The 12,072-nt window shown below is 41.4% G+C and overlaps 1 protein-coding gene, 1 long non-coding RNA gene and 3 other non-coding genes across 10 annotated transcripts; 1 reads left to right on the top strand and 4 right to left on the bottom strand.

The window, feature by feature from the left end:
* Positions 1 to 387: 387 nt before the first annotated feature.
* Positions 388 to 10,690, top strand: LOC121883994 (fas-binding factor 1 homolog). 6 transcript variants are annotated; one of them, XM_042392469.1, is made up of 31 exons: positions 388 to 831; positions 1,013 to 1,043; positions 1,496 to 1,543; positions 1,636 to 1,681; positions 1,770 to 1,836; positions 1,947 to 1,997; positions 2,077 to 2,218; positions 2,345 to 2,425; positions 3,343 to 3,486; positions 3,586 to 3,712; positions 3,981 to 4,135; positions 4,242 to 4,335; positions 4,435 to 4,893; positions 4,996 to 5,061; positions 5,151 to 5,221; positions 5,630 to 5,818; positions 5,925 to 5,977; positions 6,067 to 6,114; positions 6,214 to 6,345; positions 6,501 to 6,601; positions 6,786 to 6,992; positions 7,356 to 7,463; positions 7,624 to 7,763; positions 7,908 to 8,026; positions 8,129 to 8,251; positions 8,356 to 8,532; positions 8,745 to 8,921; positions 9,021 to 9,158; positions 9,270 to 9,369; positions 9,464 to 9,594; positions 10,496 to 10,690. In XM_042392469.1, the coding sequence occupies exons 1-31, from the start codon at positions 829 to 831 to the stop codon at positions 10,577 to 10,579; spliced, it is 3,612 nt and encodes a 1,203-aa protein (XP_042248403.1). In that variant the 5' UTR covers positions 388 to 828; the 3' UTR covers positions 10,580 to 10,690. The 6 variants fall into 6 exon arrangements, with proteins under 6 accessions (XP_042248403.1, XP_042248402.1, XP_042248401.1 ...); XM_042392468.1 differs by having other exon boundaries at positions 2,306 to 2,425; positions 3,984 to 4,135; XM_042392467.1 differs by having other exon boundaries at positions 2,306 to 2,425; positions 5,928 to 5,977.
* On the bottom strand, positions 10,268 to 12,035 carry LOC121883996. Its single transcript, XR_006092282.1, has 5 exons — positions 11,924 to 12,035; positions 11,493 to 11,563; positions 11,243 to 11,301; positions 10,982 to 11,048; positions 10,268 to 10,772 (listed from the first exon to the last, which is right to left on the bottom strand). It is a non-coding gene; the product is annotated as an uncharacterized LOC121883996 (long non-coding RNA).
* On the bottom strand, positions 10,872 to 10,942 carry LOC121885037. Its single transcript, XR_006092446.1, has one exon. It is a non-coding gene; the product is annotated as a small nucleolar RNA R38 (small nucleolar RNA).
* Positions 11,123 to 11,197, bottom strand: LOC121885039. Its single transcript, XR_006092448.1, has one exon. It is a non-coding gene; the product is annotated as a small nucleolar RNA SNORD49 (small nucleolar RNA).
* Positions 11,369 to 11,439, bottom strand: LOC121885038. The gene has a single exon (XR_006092447.1). It is a non-coding gene; the product is annotated as a small nucleolar RNA R38 (small nucleolar RNA).
* Positions 12,036 to 12,072: the final 37 nt, after the last annotated feature.

Below are 12,072 nucleotides of genomic sequence, written 5' to 3'. Positions count from 1 at the left end.
TGAATGGTATGATATGAGTCTGTCCTCCTCCAAGGTCTCCATGTTGATGGAGATCGCATGGCTCAGGTCTTATTCTGTTCTGGTGGCACCTGGAAGTTGCTCAGTGTCCTTTTCATCACATTCTTTATATACATTATAAATCCATTATAATCTTATCATCCTGTTTTCTTTGCTGTATTTCTGTAATTTGTCTGTCTTTATGCATTTCTGTCTGTTCTGGGAGAGAGATCCCTCCTCTGTTGCTCTTCCTGAGGTTTCTTCCATTTTTTCCCCATTAAAAAGGCTTTTTTTCGAATTGAGGGTCCAAGGACAGGGGACGTTGTATTGCTGTACAGATTGTAAAGAAAACTACACTACCCATAATGCTTTGAGAAGTGTAAACAGGAAACGTACGTCTCGCGCCGGTTCGGGGTTGGTACGGTTATGCTATTGCTGCAGTAAATCAAACATTGAAGCTTGAGGTTAATGTTTAGCTTTAAGAAAAAAAAACTTTATATTGCCAATCATAAAGTTTGTATTACAGGAATGAATTAGCTTATGTGCGCAATACGGCTAATAAACAACCGTATCTGTTTGTATCAGATGTGTAGCGGCGCTGATTCATTTTAACGTTACTTCAGGTCAACTGGCCAATTTTTAAATGATTAACGTCGATACTAAACACAACTGTGTTAAAGCATGAAACGATACGACTTATAGAGATAATGACTAACCACAGTATTGAGTCCTTAACATGAAAGCTTGCCGGTGTAACAGAATGGTTACCAATGGAGACGGGAGACGCCTAATCAGATTTAACTAACCGGCGGCTACCAGCAGAGATTCAACATGGTGAGTCAGTCAGACTGCTGCCATTATCAACATTTTAATGTTTATCAGGGTTAACAGGATTTTTAAAAAATATAAATAAAGTTTCAATCTCTTTTTGTATGTATACAGTGATATTTGCTTCGGGTTACACTGACCAGGTTAATCTATCCTGTAAAATAACTTATTTCATCGATATTTACAGGCTACAAAGCCGAAGGGAAAAGCATCCAAAAGTAAGTTCCTCCAATGTTATATGAATGCTACACTACTGTATCATTATATCTCTGCAGGAGTTTGTATAGTTTATTTATTTAGCCCAAATAAAACACAGCTTTGTCTCAGAGGGCTTCACAATCTGTACAGCATATGACACCATCTATCCTTCCAGGTCAGAGAGGCATGCAATATAGCTGAATGTACAGAGCAGAAAGGAGACTGCAGGAGTAGAATTTTGGTGTAGAAAAACAGAAACACACAATAGAACTAAGGACTACATAATAGCAATGGTATAAGTATCGTTAGTCATACAGGATACAGTATACAATCCAGACCTGTCAGAGCTGTCAGCTTGTATAATCAAAATTCAGCATATACACACAAAAGACAAGGTATGCTTAAGTGTAATAACTAAAAGAGTTCCAAGCTTGTGTAAAAGCGTATCCCCTCCCCCATGGTTTTCCCAAAGGTTCCTTCGGAGATGACGATTTGCTTGACAGCTTATTTGATGATAAAAGTAAGTGAGCCCAGTTCTGCAGTTTTGTCTGGTATTATCACTGTAAAAGATTCATGTGTTTTGATATTTTCTCTTAATAATTTACTCATCAGAACACCCGGTGTTGGGGAAATCAACCCGTGGTGGATCAGCAAATCGGTAAGTTGGAAGAATGAAAGAGCTACACGCTATAAATGATCAGTTTTCACTCCTGATAGCAAATAGCATTTATTTTTTTCTTCTCCAGCTCATCTGCCACTGATAACATCTTCAGTATGCTAGCGGAGGAGGTAAAGGCTGATGGGGAAGCTGAGGTATGTAGACAGATGTGAAACATAGATGAATATATACTTTTACAGTCTCTTTTATTTTAGAATGGTTTTATTGTCTCCTTGTTATTTTGTTTTTTTTATTTTTGTCCAAGGACTCCGATGTCTCAGCAGCGGATCCTGATGACATACTGAAGAACATGAAGGTTGGTTATTATAAAATGTGGAAAAGCAGAGACAAAGCTCTGTTTTGTTGTGTTTTCATGTCTATCTATCCTTGTACAGGACATGGATGATATGGAGGCTGACCTCTTTGCATCAAAGAAAAAACCAAGTTCAGCTCCCGCACAAACAAAGCCGTCCGTTAACGAAGGGTCAAAGAAAGACTCTGCTGCGTTAGAGAGTAATGTAAAACCAGAGGGAGCAGGTAAGTCAGTGCAGAGTGTTTTTGCATGAATTATTTTCTCATTATTAGCCTCACCTTATAACTGACTGAACTTTACATTGATAACAGCAATCAAAGAGAGAGTTGTGTCTCCCCCACTTCACTCAGATGAATCCACCAAAAGAGGGAAGAAGCCAAACTCTGCACCTTCGTCCACAGCACGCAACTACAAGAAGTTCACCTTCTCTGGTGAGTGAGCTTCTTGTTTCCATCCACCTCTGAGACCACGCTTCATGTGACTCCTGAGAGAAATACTGTGTGTTTACTGATAACTCTGCTCTGTTTATCTCAAATTGCTGCATGAATTCAGACAGCGGTTGTGATGATGAAGGTCTTGGTCAGACACCTTACGCTAAAGGTGCATTGGTACATTAAAAAGTGACACTCAAATTTACAAATCTGATGGTTGATCGACTTTGTTGAAATACTACCGTTGTGAATAATTAGATAGCAGAGCTAATATTGTGCTTTTTTTTAGCTTCAGCTTTTAAGAAAACCAACACACAGCCAACAAAAAGCCAACAGCCAAAAATAATCATCTAGACAATGTATCAACATGTACTGTTCTCTGAGTTACTCACTTGAGTTACAGTTCCTTAAGTACACCTGTACAATCTATTACAATCCAACACAACAGCTTTGCAATAAATCCTATATCTGTGAAGCTTTTGTCTTACAATAAAAAAGGTATTTCTAATATTTTGTCCACCCTATTTACATGAAGCACAGGAAGGTGACAGAATATAAGAAACACCTCTTAATAAATGCAATCTAATACATCACAGCCACTGATCTGAGCCTCAAAACTTAACATAGATTTAAGTTAACATCTTTCTAATATCAAATGGACCACAAAGAGCTTCACACAATAGGATGTAGCAATGTTATTTCATTAGCGTGGTATAAATTGTGCAGGCTTAATAAACTGGCAGCACAATATGTACTGTAATTTAGATATATTTGAACGTGTATGAGTTTTTTGTATGTGATATCAGAATAATAAGTATTTATAGTAAGTAATATAAGTCTAGCCATAAACTTACAGCCTTACAGCCTGTTAGCCAAACACAGTATGAAAACAGTAAATAATCTAATTTCCTCTGCAGATCTAGACGACCCTCTGGATGACCTGCTTGATGACTTGCTTCCAGATGAAACCAAACCAGAATCTAAAGCTAGCGTGCAGCCAACCAAACCCGAAAAATCTGTGCCATCTCCTTCAGCATCTCCTATCCTAAAGAGTGAAACAAGTGAGCTGTAAAATTTTCCTTTACTTTCCATTTTTCCATGTAATCACCACACACTGAGGTACTATATATGTGTGTGTGTATCTGTGTTTTTTTCATCAGCTAACGCAGCAAAAAAACGAGGTGATCTTACATTTGAGGATGATAAGGACGACCTAATGGATGCACTCGGATTTGACAGTGATAAAAACAAGAAAAAAGAAACTGCGCTTTGGCCCAACAGGGAAAGGTAACAGATTTGTTTTTACTCTCACCGTCTCACTCTTATTGTGGCCCTTATTTATAGTGCTGAAATAATAAATAATTACTGCTTTAGTGCAGCTAAAAGCCAAACTTTGCTCAGAATCTCATCCTGATTGTTCATATGCGATTTGCCGAGACAGTGTTTTTACAAAACATCTCTGCTTTGCTTTCACTTACCTTGTTCTTTCAAAGATGGCAAAGTTTTGTATCTTAACGTGACATACAGTATATCATGTTGTTATGTTTGATCTCAGAAGCGAGCCGCCTCAGAGAGCTCGTACTCGGCTAGATGAGATTCTGGAGAGTTTGACTTCACCTCGTCTTCTGGAGCGACCACCCACAGGTGAGAGGAAGGACCAGCCTCAGTCTCAAGACAAGCAGCAACAGGAGAAGACCTCCAATGTGAAAGGTAATAGAACACCACTGTCTCCTGCTTAGCACAGCTATGAGCAAGCACTGTTTTAAAAGAAAGACATAATTGAAGCCAATTTCGTCTTTTTTTTGCCATTTATCAGAGACACTTTTAGAAGACGACCTCACATTTGGGTCTTATCAGCCCACATTGGGATCCACCCCTGAAGGGCGCCAGTCCCGCAGACAGTCTGTCAGGTGTGTGTGAAGTCCAACTTGTGTGTGTTACAGTAGGCTTTTTTGCCTGCCAAGATAAACTGCACAAAATAGGTGCATGACATTTTTTTGTATCATCAGATTTTCTACAGAAGATGTCAGTGCCTCCACCCCAGAGAAGAAACCAAAACCCACCACCGCCCCGACCTCCGCTCGATCCCGCAACTCAGCTGACTGGCTAGGCCTCAAGACAAACGACGACTATGTAGAAGATGACGCCAAAGAGAAAAAGACTTCCGCAGAGTCTCCAAAGGTTCCGTCCTCTCCTTTGTTAGAGAGAAAGTCGTCGCTGACAGGTGGTCATGCCACATCTGCTGCAAAATTGTCAGCTGACACCTCAGCTCCAACTGAAAACATCACCAAACAAACAAAGCCAGAAGTCTCCAAAAGCCGGAAGACAGAAGAGGAGGAGGACGACTGGTTAGCGGGAGCACTGAGCAGGAAGAAGACTCAATCAGTTTCAAACTCTGAGGCAAAAAGCTCCAAGCAAGAAGACTTTCTAGGACTGGGGGAAGAAGTGGATCTGGAGTCATTTGTTAGGTACTGTGGAAAGCACGCACAACAGCAAAGGCAATAACTTATACAATGATAGAATCCACTCTTGTTCCTCAGTATTAAATTCTTACCTGCTCTTGTTTTCAGTAAGCAGAACACTTCACAAGCTCCTAGAAGCAGAGATGACACTCTTGCATCTGTCAAGGAAACTGGGTAGGATTTCCATGTGAATTCAACGCAAGTGACAATATACGGGCTTTGATGATTTCCTGTTTTTTTCATTCTTGTTTTATGTTGTGCAGCAACACTTTTCTTGGACAGCCCAGCCCCGCTGCTCACTCCACCCCTGTCAGAGATGAGAGGACCAAACAAGGTATTCACTCAGTCGCACAGCGATTCATCTAAATAACTACTCTTCAGTTACATTTTATGATAATAGGATGAATACAAAATGCATTACAGTCGTATTTTTTACAGACGTGTCCCTCCGCACACCTACAAGCCTTCCTCTCTTACAAAGAACACTAATACTTCATTCATCTTGTATCACGTCATGCTCATAATCTCAGCGAATCATTAACTCACATTCACTGAATCTACCCCTCTCATACAGATATAATTCCCACTTACCCTTCAACTCCACCACAATCCCTATCTGTAGTTACCGAGCATACACCCACCGATGAGCATCACCTCCCTCCCACCTCAACATCCTCCCCACCGACCACTCTCCTTGCTAAAGTAGACTTCAGACACACTTTTAGTCCGTCTCATCCTTCAGATTACCCTCCTCAAGTCACCGGCCCCTTATCAGTCGCTGCTGCTAGCATTAGCCACCACCAGCCCCACCACTTCCCATCCGATAAAGAATCCAGGGTACGAGGAGGACCCAAGCACGCTGTGGATGAAACCCCACAACCGTTGACATTTTCCAACCTTACATCTACTGTACTGCCTGGCTCAATGGGGTGTAGGTACTCTTAGGGAAATATGAAGAAATTTTAGATACAGCAGCATTTTTTCACCAATGCTTTGGTATCCAATGTGAGCAGTATGATTGTTTGCTTTCTTTCCAGCAGTTCCACAGCAAAACCAAACGCAAAACACACAAACAGCTGTCCAACAACAGGTATTGTTGTTTTCCTGAAATTATTAATCGGGAGAAGCTATAATAAGCCTTTTTTTTTTAATCCCTTCCATATCTTCATATCTGAACAGGTGACATTTACAACAGACAGTCTGCAGCAGCTGTTACTACAACAGCAGGTAACTAACTTACTTACCTCTGCTTGCAGATTTATTTAAAGATGTAAGAACACATGTATCACCTGGTTTGTTCTCCACTTGGCTGCTCTCCTCCTAAAGATGATGCAGTCTCAGTTGCTGGGTCTCGGGGGTGTTGTGGACACGGGTGCCCTGCAGAGACTCAAGGAGAGAGAGCAGCAACCTGGAGATCATCACGCTTTGCAGGCTCGCATCATCCAGCTGGAGGGACAGGTACATGAATGCTGTTGCTATGATGAGAGGAAAACATAACTATATGTACTGTGTGTCTGCTGTATTTCACTTCACTTCACTGCTGCCTCATCTTCCCTTTCTTTGTTACATCCGTGAATTTTCCTAGCCTGAAACTGCTATGTGTTATTGTCCAGGTGAAGACCCTGCAGCTGGAGCGAGACCAAAGCCAAATGTTGCTAGAGAGTGTCCAGCAGCGACATAAACAGGATATGGAACTCATGGAGAACGCACACAAGTAGTTTATTCCCAGAGCTTGCCAGACTTCACTCTGAAAAATTATAATACACCGTGTGTGTGTGTGTGTGCAAAATGTGCAGCACCCGTGCACGCTTAACATGCATTATGCATAATTCCCTGCACTTCAAGCAGCTTATGTGTGTCTGTATGCTTAACATGCAAGTATTTCTGTGCATACTCAGGGCGCGCGTGAAGCTGCTCGAGGAATCGGCAGCCCAGAGGGAGACACGAGCTCGGCAGGAGTGTGAAGACCTAATGGAACGCCTGGCCACAGTAACACGATCGGCTGAGCAGGAGCGCTCAGAGCTGCAGGCTCAGTACCAGCGGAAACTGGCCCAGGCCCAGCAAGACAGAGACCGTGAGGTGGAGAGGCTCAGAGACCTTCAGAGGTAAATCTGTCTTTAAATTCTGTATTTGCTATGCTGTAGCTCATTCTTGTCTGCTTTTGTTTCTGTGGCAGCCTGTGATTTAGTGATATACTTAACGAGTAAAACCAATGGAGGTGTTACATGGGTCATGAGAAAAATAATATTTCAATAGATAAAGAAAATACCTTACTGTATTATGACATTTTCTTTGTAATTTACCCATCAAAACATCAAGTAAAATGTAAATGTAAAATGTCCCGATAACTCATTAAATCTGCCTCTTTGAACATGATGAACAGAATGAGTTTAATACATTCTATAATAAATATATAACCTCAAAGGTTTATCATATATTTGTTGTATTTTTGCTCCTTTGCCATTAAGGAAATCCATCTTGGAGATGAAGAAAGACCATGAGGACCAGGTCCAGAGACTGAAGAGGTTAAAAGACGAAGAGATCGATGCAGTTACAAGTGCGACATCTCAGACCAGGCAAGTTAATATCAAAGGACAATGTCACTTCCCTTTAAAACAAAAAAAAACTACAACAAACTATTCTTTAGTCTACTTTGAAAGTGAACCCAGAATTTCTCTTTTTTTATTGTTCATTTTTCTTATCAAAGCAGATCTTTAACAATCAGTCTTTGTCCAGGTCTCTTACAGTGATGATTGAGCAGATGGAGCAGTTCTCCTCTCGGCTGGGAGAGCTCTCTTCTCGAGTGGAGAGCACACATGAACACACAACCCATGGCCTGGAGCAGGGGGCACGGCACAGAGATGAGCAGCTTCGAAGTACTTCATACACAACCCCTCCACATACACACACACTTATATAATTAACAGGATGTACAAATAGGTCAAGATACAAGTAGTCTGAGAGCATAGTTGTATCACATTGCAAGTGGGTTAAGGTCATTCTCTAAATGTACGTTTCAGTAATGCAGGACCGTCTGGCCCAGCAGCAGAAAGCCATGGCTGAGGAGAGAGCTTACCTCAAGGAAATCATTTCCAGGATGGACACGCAGCTCAATGAGCAGCAGAGACAGCTTGAGAAGGTCAGAAATCAATGACACAGACTATTTTTAGGCTACCTGCAGTTGCTTAGAAACGGCAGTATTGCACAAATGTATACATGAACAAGTTTTTATATGCTTCAGGAGCGCTGGAAGATGACCGCAGAGCAGGCCAAGGCAGAGTCGTCCCAAAGAGGCCTGGAAGAAGAGCGGCGTTCCCTCAGTATGCAGATCAACATGGAGAGAGAGGAGCTGGAGAGAGCCAAGGTGAGGCTGACATTTATCAGTTTAGATAGTAGACATAAGCTATATCTTGATTCTATGCGTCTCCTCCTCACCTCTCCCTGCCTGTCTCTCTCTGTTTCCATCAGAGCGCATTACTGGAGGAGCAGAAGTCAGTGATGCAAATTTGTGCAGAGGAGAGGAGGAAGCTGGCAGCAGAGTGGGCCCGCTTCCACGCCCAGGAGAAGCAGAGGCATGAGAGGGCTGAACGTGAAGTCAGCAGTCTCTTGGAGAAGAGAGAGGGCTCCATCATCAGTCTGGCACAGGTGAGCTTTACAGTAGAGACGTGCTTGCTGCAACTGGTTTTGACAATCTTGACAGGATAATGTTTACATCACTAAATATAGCGGATATATTTCTGAAGTAAATTTAGTTTTTCTCACTATGATTTACAGGATCCCCAAAACTTTTTGTCAGCTCTTTTCTCTAGTATCCCAAGTATTCAGGACTGACTGTTTTTTTTCTGTTTATGTTGTAGGAACAAGCTGACCTGAAGCTTCGCACTGGAGAGCTGAAACAGAAGGAGATGGCTGTGGCACAGGAGAGAGAGACTGTGGAGAGACTAAGAGAGGAAGTGGACAGGGACAAAGACAGAATAAGCAGCACCGCTGTGAGACTCAAAACACGTGCCCAGGAGGTGGAGGCCTTCAGCAAGGTAAATTAGCCTCACACTGACCTATATGTATTGTAGTAGGACTCTAATGCACTTGTGGAGTATACAGTATTTAACATACTTGGCACATGTTCTTTGCAGCTCGCTGCAGAGAAGTATGAGGAGGGAGAGCGAGCCTTGCAGGAGGCTAAACGTGTGGAGGCTGAGCACGAGGCAAGACTCAGAAATATCCATTCCCAAACAGAGCGGATGAGGCAGCAAGAGCAACGAATCCTTCAGGTGTGTTTGTCAGTTACTCTTCAGATTGTGCTTCTATATTACAAAACTACAAAATATGAACAGCACAGACATGTTAACTGTCTGGTAGCACCTAAACACTTTTTGTAACAGGAGCGAATGCGGTTAAGTCATCTGCAAAAGGAGACTGAGAGGCTGAGACAGGACCCTCCCATCACCTCTTTACCACAAATTATTCCACCTGTTTTACCAGGTGACGTAAACTCATGACTAGTTTCTCATATCAGGCAAAAATAAAACCATTCAATATGCAAAATTTAACAGTGTTATGTTATGTTTATCCGTAGACACAGGCTCATTGATGCCAAACCCTGAGCTGGCATCGACCCTGAATGTTCCCCCTCCCAATTTGTCTTCCAACTCTCAGTCCATGGCGCTTCAGGCGAGTCTGGCTCTGTGGAAGTACACTGCAGACAAGGTAAACAGCGAAGTCTCAGTCTTTGCTGAAGATGTTACAAAGCTTCAAAGTCACCTTATAAATACTAGTGACAGCAATTTCAACACACAAGCATCACTTGTTTTAAAATGTTTTGACACTATGTTCCCAAACAGTAGCCACATATTCATTTTTATTGGTTCATTATCATTGAAGATGAGGAACTTTCAAAAAGCTGTTTGCTTTAAGAGAATATACAAATATTAGATAGATGGCACTTTTACAAATGTTTTAGATACATTAAGCTATCTTAGATGTAGCAGCGATTACATATTATATCCAAATAAATAGTACATAAACAGACCAATAGCTAGCAGTCATTCAAGAACTGCGCTTGGCAACCGTCAGCTACAGTTTGTTTCAAATATCTATTTCAATAATGACTGTATAATCAGCTTTGCCAGTGAAAACTTACTCGAGTCCTACACAGTACACCATTTAAAACCAAGATGAAGCCATTCCGACATGTTGCACCACAGACATATTTAGCTGCACGAGAGATGGTTGTTTGAGATGACCGTGCCCCTGTAGCCCACTGGTTAAGACACATCAGTTTAATCTACTTTCAGGTTTGGTAGCAAATCTTTGTTACTGTACTAAATGCATTAAATGCCCCCATCCAAAAAAAAAACAAAAACAATTCAATAAACACATGTAGGTTGTTACAGTAAAGGCTTTATTGTAAATGTGAAATTGAAAACAGGTTACAATTCCAGTAATGTAATGTGACTCATCCACAATTACACTATCAGCTTTTCAACACATGCACACTTACAGCTTCTGCCAGGAGTTTCATTTCATAAATTTGTTCAGGAAATATCCTTAAACATTCCAAAATGTTAAAATTTCTGTCCTAAGTAATTCTAGTTTTTCCTGCCCACAGGACCGTGAATACCTCCAAGAAGAGCAGATCTTCCTTGACAATTTGAAGAAGAAATCTTACAGATTATCTTTCAACACAGACTGACCCAGACATGCTGGGCCCTCACAGTGGGATTCATGTTATTTTTAATGTGATAAATACTTGAATTTTATACAGTGCATTTTCTCAAGCTTATTAAATGTTTTTTTCATCAAACTTGGGTTGAGATTTCTATGTGCCATCAGAGATCTGGTTCTAATCCAAACTGCTGTTGTGTTCAATTCCCCGTCAACTTCATCTGAAAGTTACAAAAAGAAAAAAAGGAAGCGTTACAATTCTGACAACAATGTTACAAACCTCTAAAATATAGCAAATACTGTTCATGCTGCATCTCTAGTCAAGCCTCAGGTTACCATGACTCCACACTAAATGTTCAGACAGGGATAACTTGTATCATCACTGACTTGACTTTTACTAACTTTTGAGTGTCAATCTTGCAGCATTTACCTGTTCATGTCATCTCGCTGCCAGCGTGTCTTCTCATAGTCTTGCTTTGCCGTTCATCGGATCAGACCTGTATGGAGACATCATCTGGATCGTCAAGCGTTCAAATCATGCACACCAGAGGTAGAAATGTTTGATGATATTTCTCAGAACCAGCTTTTGCCCTCGTCAGTTATCGCATCAGACGGCACTTCCTATGCAGCAGTTTTCGTCACTGAATCAGTGGCAGCAAGGATCACAAGAAACAGCAAGTGTGGTACAAACCTTTTTCACAATGTCTCCCACTTCTTACTGCCATTGCCAAGTAGGACAGAGCAGGGAACCTGTAACAACACATTGCATTAGTGATGGTTCAGCAGCAGCATGCGTCTGCATACATACATCAGTCTGCAGTAGGTCAGATACCATTGCTTTCCACACATGTTCTTCAGACAGGGATAACAAAATCATCATATGCACTGCAAATATAAAGAAGAATATAACAATAATAAAAAACACTCATGGTAACTCTTACCTGATGTTCATGATGAAAAACCTCGCCCTTTTGGGGGTAGATGAGCCTCATTCAACATCAGTCAAAGCTGCCTGTAAAGTTAAAATAAATGAAATTAAGTCATACATTTGATGTGTAATCGGACACTTCGAGACATTAGCTGGTGACCAGAGGAAGGCCACGTTTCTGCCCGTCCCTCTGTTACATTACACGATAAAAAAATAACATTTATAATCTTAAATAAAAGTGGCTGCGTGCCAGTGAATATAATGCATGTTATTCTGCTTTCCTGGATCAGTTAGCTACTCAATAACACTTATAATTTCTGGCCAGCACGCGCTCTTCTCACACGTGCTTGGTAGTTAACAGCTAGCCGGCTAGCACAATTCATATGAAACCGCCTGCAGACTTCTACACACTCAAGTCTCATTCATTACTCATCAAATCATTACCTGCTCATGGAGGGTCATCTGCAGTGCACTCCATTTTTAGACAGAAAAGCATCGACATATATGAAAACTGCATGCTGGTGTTGAAAGTTTCTCTGCTGTCCTCGCACCACGCGCACAACGAGAATGAGGCAGGAACTATCGCGTGGTGA

This window comes from Thunnus maccoyii, chromosome 18, assembly GCF_910596095.1.
Source record: "Thunnus maccoyii chromosome 18, fThuMac1.1, whole genome shotgun sequence".
NCBI classification, from domain to species: domain Eukaryota; kingdom Metazoa; phylum Chordata; class Actinopteri; order Scombriformes; family Scombridae; genus Thunnus; species Thunnus maccoyii.
Note: the sequence above shows the minus strand (reverse complement) of the source record. Positions and strands in the feature narration are given on the sequence as shown.